This window comes from Oreochromis niloticus, linkage group LG13, assembly GCF_001858045.2.
Source record: "Oreochromis niloticus isolate F11D_XX linkage group LG13, O_niloticus_UMD_NMBU, whole genome shotgun sequence".
Classification (NCBI taxonomy): domain Eukaryota; kingdom Metazoa; phylum Chordata; class Actinopteri; order Cichliformes; family Cichlidae; genus Oreochromis; species Oreochromis niloticus.
Genome location: NC_031978.2, coordinates 33493915 through 33510349, shown reverse-complemented (window position 1 = coordinate 33510349; position 16435 = coordinate 33493915). Strand labels below are relative to the sequence as shown.

The 16435-nt window shown below is 39.0% G+C and overlaps 1 protein-coding gene across 6 annotated transcripts in view; it reads right to left on the bottom strand.

Annotated features, from left to right (window-relative positions):
* The window catches only part of ltbp1 (latent transforming growth factor beta binding protein 1), a 161089-nt gene that overhangs the window by 127370 nt on the left and 17284 nt on the right, over positions 1–16435 (bottom strand). For all 6 annotated transcript variants that reach the window (XM_025897470.1, XM_025897472.1, XM_025897471.1 and 3 more), the window contains exon 3: positions 6489–6873. In XM_025897470.1, the coding sequence (XP_025753255.1) occupies positions 6489–6873 (385 nt within the window). The remainder of the gene's footprint in view (positions 1–6488; positions 6874–16435) is intronic.

Genomic DNA, 16435 nt, shown 5'->3' with positions numbered 1-16435 from the left:
GCTCCTTGCTATCTAAAATATAACAGGACACTGGCGTAAATTCTCGACCGTCTCATACTTCTGTTTAATCAGTTTTCTGTTTGACATTTATTCAGTGGTGTAAAAACCAAGGAGGAACCCACCCGGGGGATTAATAAAGTTTTATTTTATCTAATCTAATCTAATAACTTTAATCTCAGCCAAACCGATTTACTCACAAACAAATAAAACACTGAAAAAAGCCAAACAATAACATTTTTAGGTTGTCTAAGTGACTTATATATTACGTTTAACCCGAGTAGCGAAAGTCGGCGGTGATCTGAAAATGATGTGCCGGGAGTTGTGCCGTTCTCGGTGGCTTCAGTGACCCTCGAGCTATCGGCTAGCTATTGAGCTGGTGGGTAACAGACGTCTCCGAAAACGTCGAAGCACTTTTGCAAATATGCGATATCTTGATAAACCAAGCAGATATTTCAAGTTTACACACCCACATTCTCGCCTGAAAATATGTTAAAAGTTTATTTTGTGACCCAGAAAGATTAATAAAAGTAATTTTAAAACTTAGTAGCGGCCGCCATTGCCGGAAACTGCAGTTTGGCTGGGCCGCGCTATGAATTCTGGGATATGGTGGGCCACGAAGGACACACCCGACCCATCCTTCAAATTCGGGGAAAAGGAGGACGCATTTGTCGGCTGCATTTGGAGGAGTCTACGAATTTGGACAGCCTTCGGCGCATCGCTGTGACCAGTGTTGGGAAGGTTACTTTTAAAATGTATTCCATTACAGAATACTGAATACATGCCCCAAAATGTATTCTGTAACGTATTCCGTTACGTTACTCAATGAGAGTAACCTATTCTGAATACTTTGGATTACTTAATATATTATCATGCTGTTTACAACTACGTGAATGTACTATTGCTGTGATTTATTACTGTTACTGAAGGTCCGCGGCTCCGAACAGTAGTAAAGGGACCTCGGGCTAATACAGTGGGTTCCGTGTCGGGCTGGTAGCCGAAAAATAGCTTTACTTTGTTGTCTGGGTCAACTTTGCTTGCCAGAGACAGAGAGAGGCGTTGAAAGGCTGCTCCAACAGAACTTATTTTTTCCGGAGGAAAACACAAACACAGTGTACAGTTGAGTCTTAATAGCTTACTTACAAATGGGCTCGTCAGGCACTCTTCTTGGCTGCAGTGGTTATTATTATATTTACATGCTTCCAGCTCCCGTTTTTGCTCCGTGACAGCTCGGACTTTTCCTTTCTCTCCCTCCCTCGCTCACAGACACATAACGTGTATGGCAGTCCATTCTCCCTGCAGCACGGACTACACTGCCCATGAGGCTACATTCTTTAGGGCCATGCCTGTAGCATTCTGCCTTTTAGCTTAGCACAACAACAACAACAAAAAAGCGCTCTCTCACCCAGGAAACACGCAGAGAGAGAGCACGTCACCCTGTAACCATGGCAACCGTAACGCTGCCGCCTGGAACAACAGAACATAGCTGTCAAACAAACCCAAATAATCCTGACCCACGACAATATGAAACAGGAAAGTACCGCCGTGTAATCCATTTATTTCAACAAAGTAACTGTATTCTGAATACCACCTTTTTAAACGGTAACTGTAACGGAATACAGTTACTCATATTTTGTATTCTAAATACGTAAAGGCGGTACATGTATTCCGTTACTCCCCAACACTGGCTGTGATGTAATCGGTCTACAAATGCGTCCTCAGGAGGATGCAGCCCATGAATTTGGACACAGCTATACCCTGTCTGGGACGGGGGTCTGCAGGAAGTTTGTCGTGGGTTTTGGCATCGTCCCAATTTGCTGCCCCTCCCAGGGATGTGGGTGCTTGTTGAGGCTCCCTCTCTTGCTTGGATGAACACGCAGATGTTACAGGGATATACGGACTCAGGTCTTCGGTACTCTTGGGAGCTGCAGATGGTACGGTTGTCCTGGTTCCATCTCTTTCTGCCTCTGGCTCTTGGGAGCTGATATTGCGGCTTCCCACCCTCATTATCAATTATGTTTGTGACAGAGACACATACAGAGACACTGACTCTCAATCTCTCACTCACATCCACACTCACACTACAAGAAGATTGTTAATTTATGTATCTGTCACGGTCAGCGGGAGCTGACTGTGTGTTTGAGTGAATAGTGGGACCCAAATGCAGACATGGTAGGAGACGGAACTGAGTTTTAAACAAAAGGCGAGCCATTTATTTGGCTGAAAAAGCACAGGGCAAACCCTAACCTGAAACCCAAACTGGGAAATAACTAAATAATTCTGAAAACTGTGACGAGAGACATTGACATGAAACTGAACAGGTACGTGCGACTATGGAACTCTGAAATAAACCAAACACAAACATAAACCTGATCTGTACAAAGAACTCTGAGACATGACGTGGCTAGACATGAAACCAAACAGACGACCTGACAAAGACTGAAAGAAAACACATAGACTAAATACACACAGGAGGTGTGTGGGGAAACATGGGGAAACAGCTGACACCACGGGGAAAAGTAACACTAAGCACAAAGACTTTCAAAATAAAACAGGAACATAACGGGACACAGACATAACACATGACAGGTTAAGACACATGAACCAACAAGGAAAACTTAAACACAGGGGTGATGACATAAAGGGATCCAATCAACAAAGAACTCAAACTGAGCAACCTTGGAGCTTAAGATGACTAAATAAACTTAAACAATGAATATCACAATACAGGTAAACTCAAAACACCAGTCACACGACCCAGGACTGTGACAGTATCTGTGTATTTTTGTGTTCCAGGTGATGCATATTTGTTTTTTCTTACAGCTGCGGCAGTTGGCAATACGTTGTGAATTTCTATTTGTACTCTATCCTTTTATTATATTTCACCCTATTCCCCCCTCCTTTTTTCCCCTGTCTGTCCTGTCTTAGACACTGTTATAGTATAACACTTAATAAGTTTAAAAAAAAACACAAATACACATGAATAAAGAAACAGATAAAAGAAACACATGAACAAAGGGAGCCTGCAGAGATTCTATATAGCTGTTCTTGGAAAAGCAAAATGTGTTCAGCACAGCAGTGCATTCAGATAATAATTCTGATTGCAAAAGCTGCCAGACAGGACAGGATTTTAAACAATGTGCAAATCAAACAAACATGTAGGACTGCCTTTTTTCATATCGCTTAAATCAGACACATTCCATCTCAGAGTGACACTGAAAAACTATTTCATGCATTTATAACTTTTAGGCTGGACTACTGTAATTCAAGATGCTCTAAAACTTCCTAAAAAGCCTTCAGCTGATCAAGAATGCTGCACTGAGAGTGCTTACAGGGACTAGAAGGAGGGACCACATTTCTCCCATCTTCATCTTCACTGGCTGCCTGCAAAGTCTAGAATTTAATTTAAAAAGTAGAGACCCTCTCTACTGTTAAGACTAAGCTTAAAACTTTTATTTTCAGCAAAGCTTGTAGTTAGGGCTAGATAAAGTGTCCCTGAGTTTGGTCCTAGTGGACCTTGTGAACCCTCTGCTATTGATTTGGGACCCCTGGCAGAGTATTTTAAATCTGTTGTTACAAACCTGGGTTTTAAGATGGACAGTGATTTTAAATTAGACAGTCAAATTAGGGCTACTGTCAAGTCCAGTTTTTATCATTTAAGGCGCTTGGCAAAGATAAGACCTATTTTATCCAGGCCGCATCTTGAAACGGTAATCCATACTTTTATTTCATGTCGTCTAGATTACTGTAATGCACTATATTGTGGAGTTAGTCAGCATCTTCTCTCTCGTCTGCAGCTGGTCCAGAATTCTGCTGCACGACTTTTAACCAAAACTCGTAAAAAAGAGCACATAACTCCCATCCTGGCTTCACTCCATTGGCTGCCTGTATATCTTAGAGTTCATTTTAAAATTCTCATGTTTGTGTTTAAATGTTTAAACGGTCTTGCCCCAACTTACCTCTCTGAGCTTCTGCATCCTTACTCACCCCCCAGGTCTCTCAGGTCAGCTGACAAGCTGCTCCTGGAGGTACCCAGGTCCAAGAGAAAGCTCAGAGGGGATAGGGCCTTCTCTATTGCTGCTCCTAATCTGTGGAACAATCTGCCCCAGCACATTAGAGAGGCCCCTTCACTGTCCACTTTTAAAACACATCTTAAAACCCATTTTTACTCCTTGGCATATGGTCTGACCCTGATTTTATTGATTTTATTGTTTTGATCTAATGTGCTGATTTTATTGTTTTAAATGTAATTCTCATCATCATTTTTTATACTATTTTATTATTGTTTTTGCTATTTGTGCTAATTTTATTTATTTTAATGTCATTTTAATAATCATTTTTATATATATATTTTATTTATTTTATATTATTATTATTCTTATTTTTTAACATGTTTAATGTATCATTTTGGCATGTCAAGTGTACAGCACTTCGTGTTCAGCTGGGGGCTGATCTGAAAGTGCTATATAAATTGCTTGCTTGCTTGAGACGTTTTATTAGCTGTGCTGCTGGGGTTTTTCCATGATACACTGAGCATGACCTCTTTTCTCTCTCCTTGTTTTCATACATCACTATTAGTGATTACTAAAGTCTCTCCAACAGTTTGTCTTTTTCTCTCTTTTCTTCCCCTCACTCCTAACCGGTCACAGCAGATGGCTTCCCCTTCCTTAGCTTGTTTCAGCTGGAAGTTTCTTCCTGCTAAAAGGGAGTTTTTTCTTCCTACCGTTCAGAAAGTCTTAGGGGAGGAATGTCAAACTCATTTGACATCACACAAGGCCACACACAGCCCACTTTAATGTTACCTTTCTTTTCTATCACTATACATGAATTTAACTGCACATTTAATCCCAGAGATATCTTAACAAAAGAAAAAGAAATGAAATTACAACAGCACAATAGGAAATTCTAATTATAGGATTAAGAAGCTGATTAAATGCTCCCGATTTGCTCAAAATGGTCCTGAAGGGAACATACTGGAGAAAGATGATGGTACACGGAGTTAAACAACCCCAGATGCTCAACAGAAACTTTTTGTTGAGTCTTTTTGCCTGCAGCAAATATTACAGTTTGCTCAAACTGCTGTGATTAGATGTATTTGTATTGTATTGTAATTCATTTTGTTTTAGTTCTCATAATTGCCATGTTTATTGCTGTACATTTAATAGACAGTCTTCAATATGCAGCTGATCTGATGAAGTCCCGAAAGGCCTTAGTCATAAATTATTTACATATATATATATATACATATACATATACATATATATATATATATATATATATATATACACATATACATATACATATATATATATATACATATACATATACATATATATATACATATACATACATACATACATACATACATACATATATATATATATATACACACATATACATATATGTATATACAATGTTGTACATGCAAACAAATTAAAAATGTCTATCAAATTCATCAATGCTTCTTTATTCCAAAACCTTTAAAGGTGACATTTTCCATTTCGAAGACACAGGTCTGGTAGCAATTAAACGGATCGTTTTCTTCACAATCAAATGCTTTAAATTTTTTTCTTTAAATCTCTGTTGATCCTCCATATCATGCAAATACACACACACGGCAATATCCACCTTGAAGTGGTATAAACAATGTTTTGACCAGACAAGACTACTGCTGAAATAAATCTACTTTAACCACTCCTAAAGAGGATAGCAATCATCCCAAAATGGAACTCTATTAGGGAATATAGAGCCAAATTAAAGAATTAAAGAAAAATCTCATTGTTGATGCACACAGACATGATTTTTTTCACTAATATCAGCAAGACTAATGTATTTCAGTTGGTTCAATGTTTTGTGTCAGTAGCATGGCTTTTGTTGAGACTCTTCAGAGGAGATGTATTGACCTGGCAACCAAGAAAAGGAAAAAAGCTTTGGAAAAAATTGGCAACTGCTCTACAAACACCACAAAAGGAAGAATGAATCTTTCCCTTACCACCAACTGGTGGAGGTATAGCATCTACATAACATAGGAGGAGGACATCCATTTTTGGAAAACTTGTAACCTGTAAGTACAAACTGAGTATCATTTAATCATCACCACCTACCTGAGTGTTCTTGCTGAAACCTTGATGACCACAGATTACATGTCTACTTTCTGAAGGGTAACACCGGATGTAACAAAGCTCATACTGCTTTCTATAATATAAATTTACTAAATGGCCTCCATAATCAGCAGAGCTCAATCCAACAGAGGATCTCTGGGATGTGATGAGAGAATGAAAATGCTGCCTACAAATCTGAAACAAATGCATAAATGCATTTTTGGTTTTGTTATTTTTTAAATGTGGTTCATGACTTCCAGAAGCTCGTCTATCACAGGAGGTATATGTGGAAAACAAATTAATGTTTATTACCAAAGCAAATTAGGGATGTGGTGGTGTGAAGACCTTTCGTGGAAAAATGTATTGAAAGATTGAATCAAAGGTACTTACTGCTGTTGGATGTGTTGCTGTATGTAATGTGGCCGCACAAACTGTGGGGCTGGCTTGACAGTTAGTTTCATCTGGCCCATGTTGTTAGATGAAGAGGGGCCAGAGCCATAACCATTAGGGCGCACTTGCTGAGGTATTGGCCGCTGGGGTACCACACTGTGTACATTGGTGTTGCCAGAAGTGTGTCCATTAGTATGACCAGTGGTGTGCCCATTTGTGTGACCAGTGTTGTGCCCGTTGGTGGGTCCGTTCCCAGGCCGCGGTGGAAAGGAGTGTGTGGGTACAGTCTTCTGTTCGCATGCCTTCCCCTCTGAGCCAGGTTTGCAGACACAGTGCTGAGGCCTGAGGCACATTCCTCCATTATGGCACTGAGGGATGCAGTTGGCTAGGACACCACATAGAGTCCAGGGTACAGAGAGAGAGGAAAACAGAAAGACAGATTGAGAATAAGTGATGATAGAAAGATGTCACCCATACAAAAAAAGGAACATCAAAGCATACGGATATAACAGACTTGGGTTTTCTTCATTTTAATTGTACTTCTATTATTCAGAGATTCTGTAAAGTCATTAAAACGTCACTGCTCAGTGTTAGTATAGACAGTGGTTACGCATGGCAAATGGTTCAGTTAGAGCTGCCCTTTGTCTTAATTATATATTCTCAGAGTTTTTATGACTGAGTGGCAATTTATGAATCCAGTTAGAGAAAATAATTCCAGAACCAATGTATTTATTATCCACGCAGCTGCTATAGGAAACCCAAAACATCACACCTACAACAGGACTATTGAACATAGATCATTACATACCTATTCTGACAATGCATTGACGGGCACAGTTTGACACAGTAGTCCAGGAGTGTAGGCTGAAATGTTTTTGTTCCTCTCTTTTAGTCTCTTTATAATTAAGCAAATGTATCCCCCCAAATTATTTTTATTTGACCCATTATTTCTTTATTTATCCTATGCTAGGCCTTTAGATGGACCCTCAGTTCATTCACTGTCTGAAACAAGTCATCTTATGACTCTTACCCTGTCATGAAGCATGGGACTGAGAAACACATGAAAGTTAACTCAAAATGCACCTTTTAATAAAGTTGTCGAAACAGTCCAAAAAGTACAAAATCCACAAGGCAAAGGAACCCGGGCTTTACCGGTAACTCGTATGCGCAGATGCTGAGACAAACACTGAGGGGAAAACACTCCTATACACTCAGGCAGGTATGGGAAGTGGAAGGGAACAAAACACGGGTGATAATAATCAAAGACAAGAGGAGAAACAAAGCTAAACACGAGACACTAGAGACAACTGACTACCAAAATAAAATAGGAAGTGAGAACAAAGAAAAAAAAATGTGAGAAACAGCATTTGGCACTGCCTGAAGCCTAAACTAATGCTGACAGGGATTATTTTGACTACATAAATGGCCTGCGCATATAATGTGCTTTTCAGTATCCCAAGTGAAATACACGTTACATGCACATTTGGTTTGTATTAGCAATTTTCGGTGATACCAATGAATTTGACCCATGAAAATGCTTTTAAATTAGTTCTGTATGTTTCAAATTACTTTTTAAGTGGATTTTTTTGTATTTCCTCTTTTTGACTGAGAAACCATTATTCCAAAAACAAGGTACATATCAAATTGTACGTAAAGGCATGTATCCAGAACTACAAAATCAAAAGCACTTGAGCATACCACTGAACATGTGGGTGTATCTGACCAGCTGTTAATGTGAAATTAATGTGAAATGTCACTTAACAATTGATGTTTTCAGGAGATAGCTTAGAAATACTTTTCGTCTATATACTAGACCTAATTATGAAATTTTAAGCGTGTGTGTGTGTATGTCTGTGTGTGTGCTTAAAGGTCTTTGTGTGTGTTTATAAAGGAGACCAGCCAAAAGCATAATTAGACAAGGCACTATTCTTGCCGAGCAGATGATAGGGGCATCCATCTATCAACTACAAAGCCCGTCTTGCGGGCAGCATAGCAGAAATTTACATACTGTACTCAAACACACATGCACATACATGCATAGATATGTTTGGTTAAACCATACAAAGGAAACTGACTGAAGATAAGCCACACATCTGGACCTCCATCTGACTATTCACTGCTCAACTTAAAAAGGAAACCTTAGTTCCACATTAGTTCCACCTTAGTTCCAATTAAGTAACTTTATTTAATTCTGTCTAAAATTCTACTGCTTCTTTGTGCGTGTGTGTGTGTGTGTGTGTGTGTGTGTGTGCCAGCAGCAGGAGAAATGACTCAGAAAGAGTCCAGTCCCTCTCTTTCTCCCCCTGGGCCCTGAGGGTGTGTCACCTCCTCACTAAGCTTGTTAGACTAATTAGCAGCTTTGAGGTTGCTGAAAATGATTAATGAAGGGAAACTAAATGATGGCTGAAAGACATCTCCTGCAACAAGGTCAACATACACCCTGTGTGGTCATCCACATGGCTCACGACAATGCTAATATACTGAGTGAGATCTGTACACATTTCCTCCTCGCATGATGGATATGATGCAGTTTCACTGATGACATACGAAAGCTTGAAGTTGCTTTTTTGGGTATACTTTGTTACACTTTCTACTTGTTCAGCTGTGCCACAGCAAGCACTCTTTTGCTTTCACCCTCACAAACCTTCTGAAAAGCTCCAATGCAAGTTAGTACTGCAAGTCCCCCCTTATGGTCACCCCTTGTGGAAGGTTTTAAAGTTGTCTTTCACAACACTGGACAGCCACACCCCAAACGTAATTTAATGCAAGACTTACTTTTAGCTGCGATGAACGAGGCTCTGTTATTTTAAAATCGACAGATTGTTCTGTGATCAAGCTCTGGTCACTGTACATATACTGATTACTTCAACACTCTTATTTTAGCCTTAACACTAAAAAAGTTAAAGTTGAAAAATGTATCATTTTAGTTTAAGCACAAACTTTAGCAGCACTGAAACACACTAAATCCAGGATATCCACAATACGTTTATACTCCAACAACCACCACAGCCCAAAAAAGTGTGGACTCGCTTTCACCATATAATATCAGTCGAGTTACACCCATCTTCTATAAAGTGATTACCTCACAGATTACATCATTGCTGTCTTTTCTCCCCTGAAACTGAATTATGTTAGTATTTTGAAACAACCCCACAGTTAATTTTCCAGTTTGGGTGAAGCTTTTTGCTTTCTTTTCTGACTAGCATAAATAGTTTTCATTTCCCCCACCCCTCACTGGCCTGGAGCAAAGGCTGCCATCTGTTCTGCAAATAGTTTTTTCTCTCGCTCTTTCTCTGAGGTCAGCTACATGAGAGCAGCGGTCTGTGACAAGAGTGATGGAATAAGTGATGGTAATTTACTCGTTAGCTGGGGACAGGAAATAGTCATGCTGATGTCCTCACCCTTCTGATCAAACCACACTGGGCCTGGTGTTCAGCCCCTTCATATCCTCGCCGGGGTCTGTAAGAGTAGAAATTATTCGTTGTGTGTGTTGCTGTTTTCATGTTGTATGGTTTCAAGGTGAGAGGCAGAAACTGTGAGGCATAATGACTTTCTTTGTGTCTCTGCCTTGATGCAAGAACTACAAATTCCCAAATGAAAAAAAAATTGCTGAGATTTTATGGGTAAGTGCTAGAGCCTGTTTAACCTTGTATGCGGCTGGGACAGATGATCACTGAATTCAGAAGCAGGTAGCAGTGGAAAGATATGACATAGATATATGAGATATTGAATTCCACATTATCTGAGTCACTGCTGGCCCTCAAATTCAGATTAGCTCAGATAAGACTGTCTGCTGAGAATCTATTGGCCTCTCTAATCCCTATCTTTCTGTTGGCCAACAATAACACTAAAGAATCCCTGTTATATTAACAATCCGAGTAAGTCAGCGTAATGCACTAAATGCACTTTGGTTTGAAGTAACAGTTACACTAACAGAAAGCAATTCTAATCTACAGCTGTTTAGTGGGTGTTGTTAGCCATGTCACCATGTGAATAAAGCCAGCTAGGGATCTCTGGGTATAAATGGTGGTTGTACCCTGATCACCCAATCCTGTGCTGCCATCGTCTATACAGAATCCTGTCAGTACGAAAACACAAAACCTTTTCTTGGAATCCCGTCTAGGTCTCTGTCTTTGAAGATACACTTGAGAACATAAGGATTCAGTGCAGTCAGATCAAAGTGCAACCACAATAAGTTTAATTCTGTGTCATAAGAGATTGGGCCAGTATACAAACCTAAAAGTCAGGTGTGTTTTGCAAATCAGCTATCTAGGCAGATCTCTCACACGAACCTAATGTGTAATGTGATATGTTCGAAGGACAGACTTCCTGACATGATTCTTCTGAAAATGTTACAAATTCAGGTGTAAAAACAGCCTTGCTCATCAGGTCAGGTCAGTCATTTCTGGTAACAAAGTGTTTACTTTTTGCTGAAACCCTGAAATCCTGGTTTTATGACTATGCAAGTTCACAAACATAAATGGTTGTTTGGTCTAAAACAGGATAAACACAACGTGCTAGCTAATACGCCAGATTAGCTACATCTTTGCTTACACATAGACTTGTCAAACACACAAAGTAATTCTACATGCATTTTTCAAGAGCACCATATAACGAACATTCAACACAGAAGGAGAAGTCACTTTTCTTTTTCAAGCAGATGCAAGATCAATATGCTTCTTGGGAAAAGGCAAAGATATTCATAAAGCTAAGGAATAATTCATTAGCTCTTGGCTGACTTGTACTTGTACTTGACTTGTACCTTTGCTAGGTATAATTACCAATATATTAATTTCAAAATTTAGAAAATAGAAATCAGAGAATATGCCAAATGACACATGAAATATTCCATAAGTTAAAACAGTACTGCAGCTGCCCCCAGCTGTTTTCTGTTAAAAGATAAAGTTATCCCAGACCAGTTCATCCTACCCAGGATAGAGTTACTAGTGCCAACACGTGGATCTTAAGGGAGAGCACCTGATTGCCAGGTCTTAGCCCAATGGAGGAGACATGAGCCTGCTCTCCTATAAGCCCATCACCCACACGGGAGGAGGTCCTGGTGGTGCATGAGGTCGAGAGACACTGATCACATACAGTCAGGCTCACCTCAATGCACAGTTTGGAGTCTGATGGAGAGGGGCTGGACCGTTCCAATCTGGAGTTGCCCTCGTTAAGAAGCAGTGGGCATGGGTGGGTATTTTTGTATACCCCCAGCTCGCTGCGTGTATGTTTGGGTTTTTTCCAGTGGATAAAGCTGCTAGAGCAGTTAGCTGATACTGCGATTGAAAGCAGAAATGGGAATAAAATATGACAAATCAAAAGCTTTTCCATCACTGGGAAGAAGAAATCACCTGTGTGAAAAGACCTGAAAACACCCCTCATTTCCATGACTGTGGACTTGCCCACTGCAGTGGTGCAGCAGGGGGTGCTTGTGAGATACTCCTCAATAAATATAGGAAGAGTGAATTAGAGGGTAATGGCTAAAATAGTTATTTATACATTTTAAATTAAAAGAACTTTTTATCTTGATCTTTACAAATATCTAATATGTCTTAATTGAAAAAAAAAAACACCACTTATATTTTCTTACAGTGAAGCCACAAGCATTCTGTTAATGCATACTGATTGGGCCATTAAGTATTTATGAGAGGGAACACAACGGTTAATACCAAGATGTGCTGCTACTAATTCTCAACTGCTACTTGCTTCATGGCTGAAATCAAAATACAGTAAAGTGATGCTGTGACATTCCAGTCAATTACAATTTAAACTGCAATCGAGACCTATAATTCTTCTTAATTCTGTTTTCGCAACCCTTTCCATAAAAAAAAAAACAGGCTGACAAATGAAGAAAAATGTTCACCCCAAGATTTTATTTTAACAGGGCCCCATTCATTCTGGACATTTGGACATGTTGCGCTCTGTCTTAATAGGCAATAGAAACATGTTAACAGATACATTTCATTTTAAACTGCTAACAGCATACTTTAACAAAAAGTCAAGTACCCACTATTTACCCTCAAGTCTGACTGCTATCTTCCAGAAAAGTAAACTAAGCAGTTCCAAAATTTTGCAAAGCTATTTTCTGAATAAGGTAATCGTAACATGTTTACTTCAAGCAGACTTGACAAAGCACTATTCTGCCCTGCAATTCAATAATCTGCAGACATTTGTTTTCATCCAGAGAGGAAGACTAATCGGAATGTCTCCCAATAATTCCCCCTGAATCAGATGATTTCTGTGTAGCAGAATCACATGTTGTCAGTCATGACAAAGAGAAACACTGCTCTGCAACAGTAACTAAATGCCCAACATTCATGTTTGTCCAATTTCTGTCACTTATTGGAAGCAAGGAAGAACACAAGGAACTGAGTGATAACTGTTGGGGTTACACGGTTGTTTGGTGACTTCTTTAATGTATAGCATAATCTGTAGCATAATATTAAAAATGTGAACTTTTGTGACTCTTACAGTTACCTCAGTTGGATGGTGGAACGATTTTCAAATAAAAACCAAAGGATGTGACACTTAGGTACACTACTGATACAGACCATATAAAATATGGATGCAGCCATCATAACCTCACCCACACTGGCCACACTGGTCTTTTGGAGCTAGTTGTGGCTCATATGGATGAAAGAGCAGACTGCTAACTCACAAGCAATTGCTAGAAACCCTATTTAGTTTTTTAAAAAAGTGCCAAATAATGGAAATAAAAAACACTAAAAATTCACTCACCAAAATTGAAGAACAAATTTCTTAGAATATCTGACTAATAAGCGATTACATCTTCCCTTCTACTCCCAACATTTAGAGTGAGCCACCTAATGGTACCTAATGGTAATTAACAGGGGAGTCCATTAATAACATCAACAGTGTCCCTAAAGAACACAGACTCTCTCAGTAAAAACAACAAAACAAGCAGTCGTAGCTTCAAATATTATAATATCTAAAATAATAATAATATTTTTAGTAGTGACAGTGTTAGATAGCAAGCAAGCTAATGTTAGCCAGCTTCCTGCCTACTAAGAAGGGACGGGGATCCAAACCTGAACGGTCTTTTTTATGGCTAGTATTAGCTAACACTGATAAATTCCAAGCACAGAAAATTACTTTGTCTGGGTTTCTAACACTACCTTTAACAGAGTTATGTCTGAGTGGAGTTTGCTAGTTTGTCAGACAATTTTACCAGCTGACAGGAACTATGATCGTAACTTATGTTAGTATCAGTGTTGATTTTAACAGACAGTTAACCAAAACAAAGCTAACGTTTTGTAAAGCTTTGTAAAGTAATACGCAATGGGGTTAGCTGTAGTTACCATATAGGGCTGTTCGATATAACGATATATATCGGATGACGATATAAAAACGTCTATCGTTTCATTTTACGCTATCGTTTGTTTCGTGGTGTCGCAAAATAAACTGTTTACGGCAATATTTTTTCATTATTTTGATGGTCACTGTAGTGGCTATATTAATTTCCTAAAGTTCCCTCTTTCTCTTATATTTAATATAACCACACTACAAAAGGACAAGCGCTTGTTTTTATGCGTTGTCGTTAGCAACAACGACGGTAAAAACCACCTCGTGTCCGCTTGTTTATTTTCCACATAAACCTTTCACAATAAAGCTCAAGATCCTGTTGAGACTTTTCAAAATAAACTGAATCACGTGAAAGATGCAGAGTATTTACGGATGAGAAGCAAAAAGAGCCGCCAGGTGCTAAAAAATAAACCTTAGCCTCAAACGTTAGAACAGGCTTTTCCCCGCAGCATGCTGTGTAATAAATACTCACAAAGAAAATGGCAGCCGTTACAACTTATGTCTAAAAATGTATCGTTTCATGCATCAGTTAAAACACTGGACTCCAGGTACGCGACGCCCAGCTGGAAACACTTCACGCAAGTCGAGCTGCCCGACATTCACAGAATTTACAGAAAATGTTACATTTTTGTGATTTATATCGTTATCAGACGATAGATGTCTTAATATCGGGATATGAGATTTTGGTCATATCGCACAGCCCTATTACCATATAAAGTCAAAGGAGTTTGCAAAGAAAAGCGTCTGGACTTCTTTAAGTTGCTTGAAGACGAAGAAGAAGTCCAGACGCTTTTCTTTGCAAACTCCTTTGACTACGATGACCTGGATGAATGAGAACCTTCACAGACATTACCATATAAACGTATTCAGCTTTGGTAGCTTTGTTGCATCTAAGTCTGTTTTGTTGAGTATACAGTGTATATACCTACAATGATCACCCTGTTTTTGTAAGACACCTGGCATACAGTAGTTATAGTTTTGCAACACTAAAGTGCATAGCAGTCTTGCATATATGTCATCATTGATTTAACCAATGCTAACTTGCACAAGGTGAGCAAACACAAACATCAAAAACAGAATGCTGACTTTCATTCAGCTAACAGCCAAAAGTGTTAATAGTAACAATTTTTTAAGCATTCACAGAGCTTCTTTGTCATGTCAACATGAAATAACTCAGTTTACATGACATAAATAGTCCTGCATAGAATATGACAGGAGAGGAGAAGCCTCCAAATGAAAATTAAGCCATAATTTTAAAGGAAGGTGCATAATACCTTCATACATTTCAGGCTGTATTCAGTCAAGAGTAGTAAGCAGATCCAGAGGCAACACTTTAAATGTCACACGTATTATTGTGTGGTTGCTTTGGGGGTGGGAAGGCATTTGTATAATGTTTTCGTCCCATCTTATATATGAATGAGAATGTGACGCTACAATCTAAAGAGCGACCCTCCTCTCTGAACCCAACCCTACTGGCCACAAATAAACTGTGGCTGTTGCACAAGGCATGCACAGCTATAAAAAAAATATTGATTCAGCTGGTGCAAACTATTTAAACCATGTATTTAAAACATGGGAATTTTATTCCACAGTTGCTCCCAATCTAAAAGAAGGAAATGTATGCCTCACAGCCTATCTCAGTATAGAAACAGAGAAAAAATACAGCAAAACAAATCACTGTTTACCAACTACAATATCCTGCACAGGCAGAAAAACATTAAAGTTTGCTTTGAGGTAGGTATTATCAATCCAAAGATAAACTACTGCTTTGTCAATTGCATCATAACTTCAGCATGTGATTATGAGACCTCCTATGAACAGATTACAGAGACTGCATACCAAACCGCCAGAGGAATGTCCCCTATTGGTCATTGTGCTGTGGGTTTGCAGTGTTTCCTGTGCCTGTATAAACAAAAGCAGTCTCTCCACCCAGATGCTGTAACTCTTCAAGTCCAAGCTGATATGAGCTGTTAAGCCCAACGCAGACACATCACTGGCAAGCAAACGTAGGGTATCCTTTGATGAGAATAAAAGCAGTAAAGAAATTTAAAGAGTGGCGCTAAAGAGACGGTAACATCAACATCCCTCATCTTGGCCATACCCCTCTGTTTACCACCACGCAGTGTAGGGCAGCGAGTCGCCTGCTTCTTCTGAGTACGGAACGAGTGGTTATCTGGGCCTCCAAATTGTCCTGCACTGCAGAGCCACAGTTTCTTTTAATACTATTGATACAGTATTTGTAGTATCTTTTATACAAAATAGAAGAGCTGCCAGCTCAATGAGATACTAGGAGAAGAAGACCAAGAGGTCCTTAAAACCATCAAGAACCACAGATTTTATGGATATAAGATTGTTGTTATTGTTTTTAATATCAACATCACAGCACTAAAAAAATAGAAATAATAACACTGTGACAGTTCCAAATGATTAGAATATATTTGAGTTCTCTTAGTTTTATTCAAGCTAAAGTCCATCTTCAAATTTTCCATATAGTTATTTGAAATTTTAACTAATAAAAAAGCAATAACATCGTTTTTAAAAAATGAATCATTAATGTTTTGGCTATCACCAAAAACGATACTTTTTTTCCTCAAAGTAACTGTATTGAAAGAGGGGATCCATCC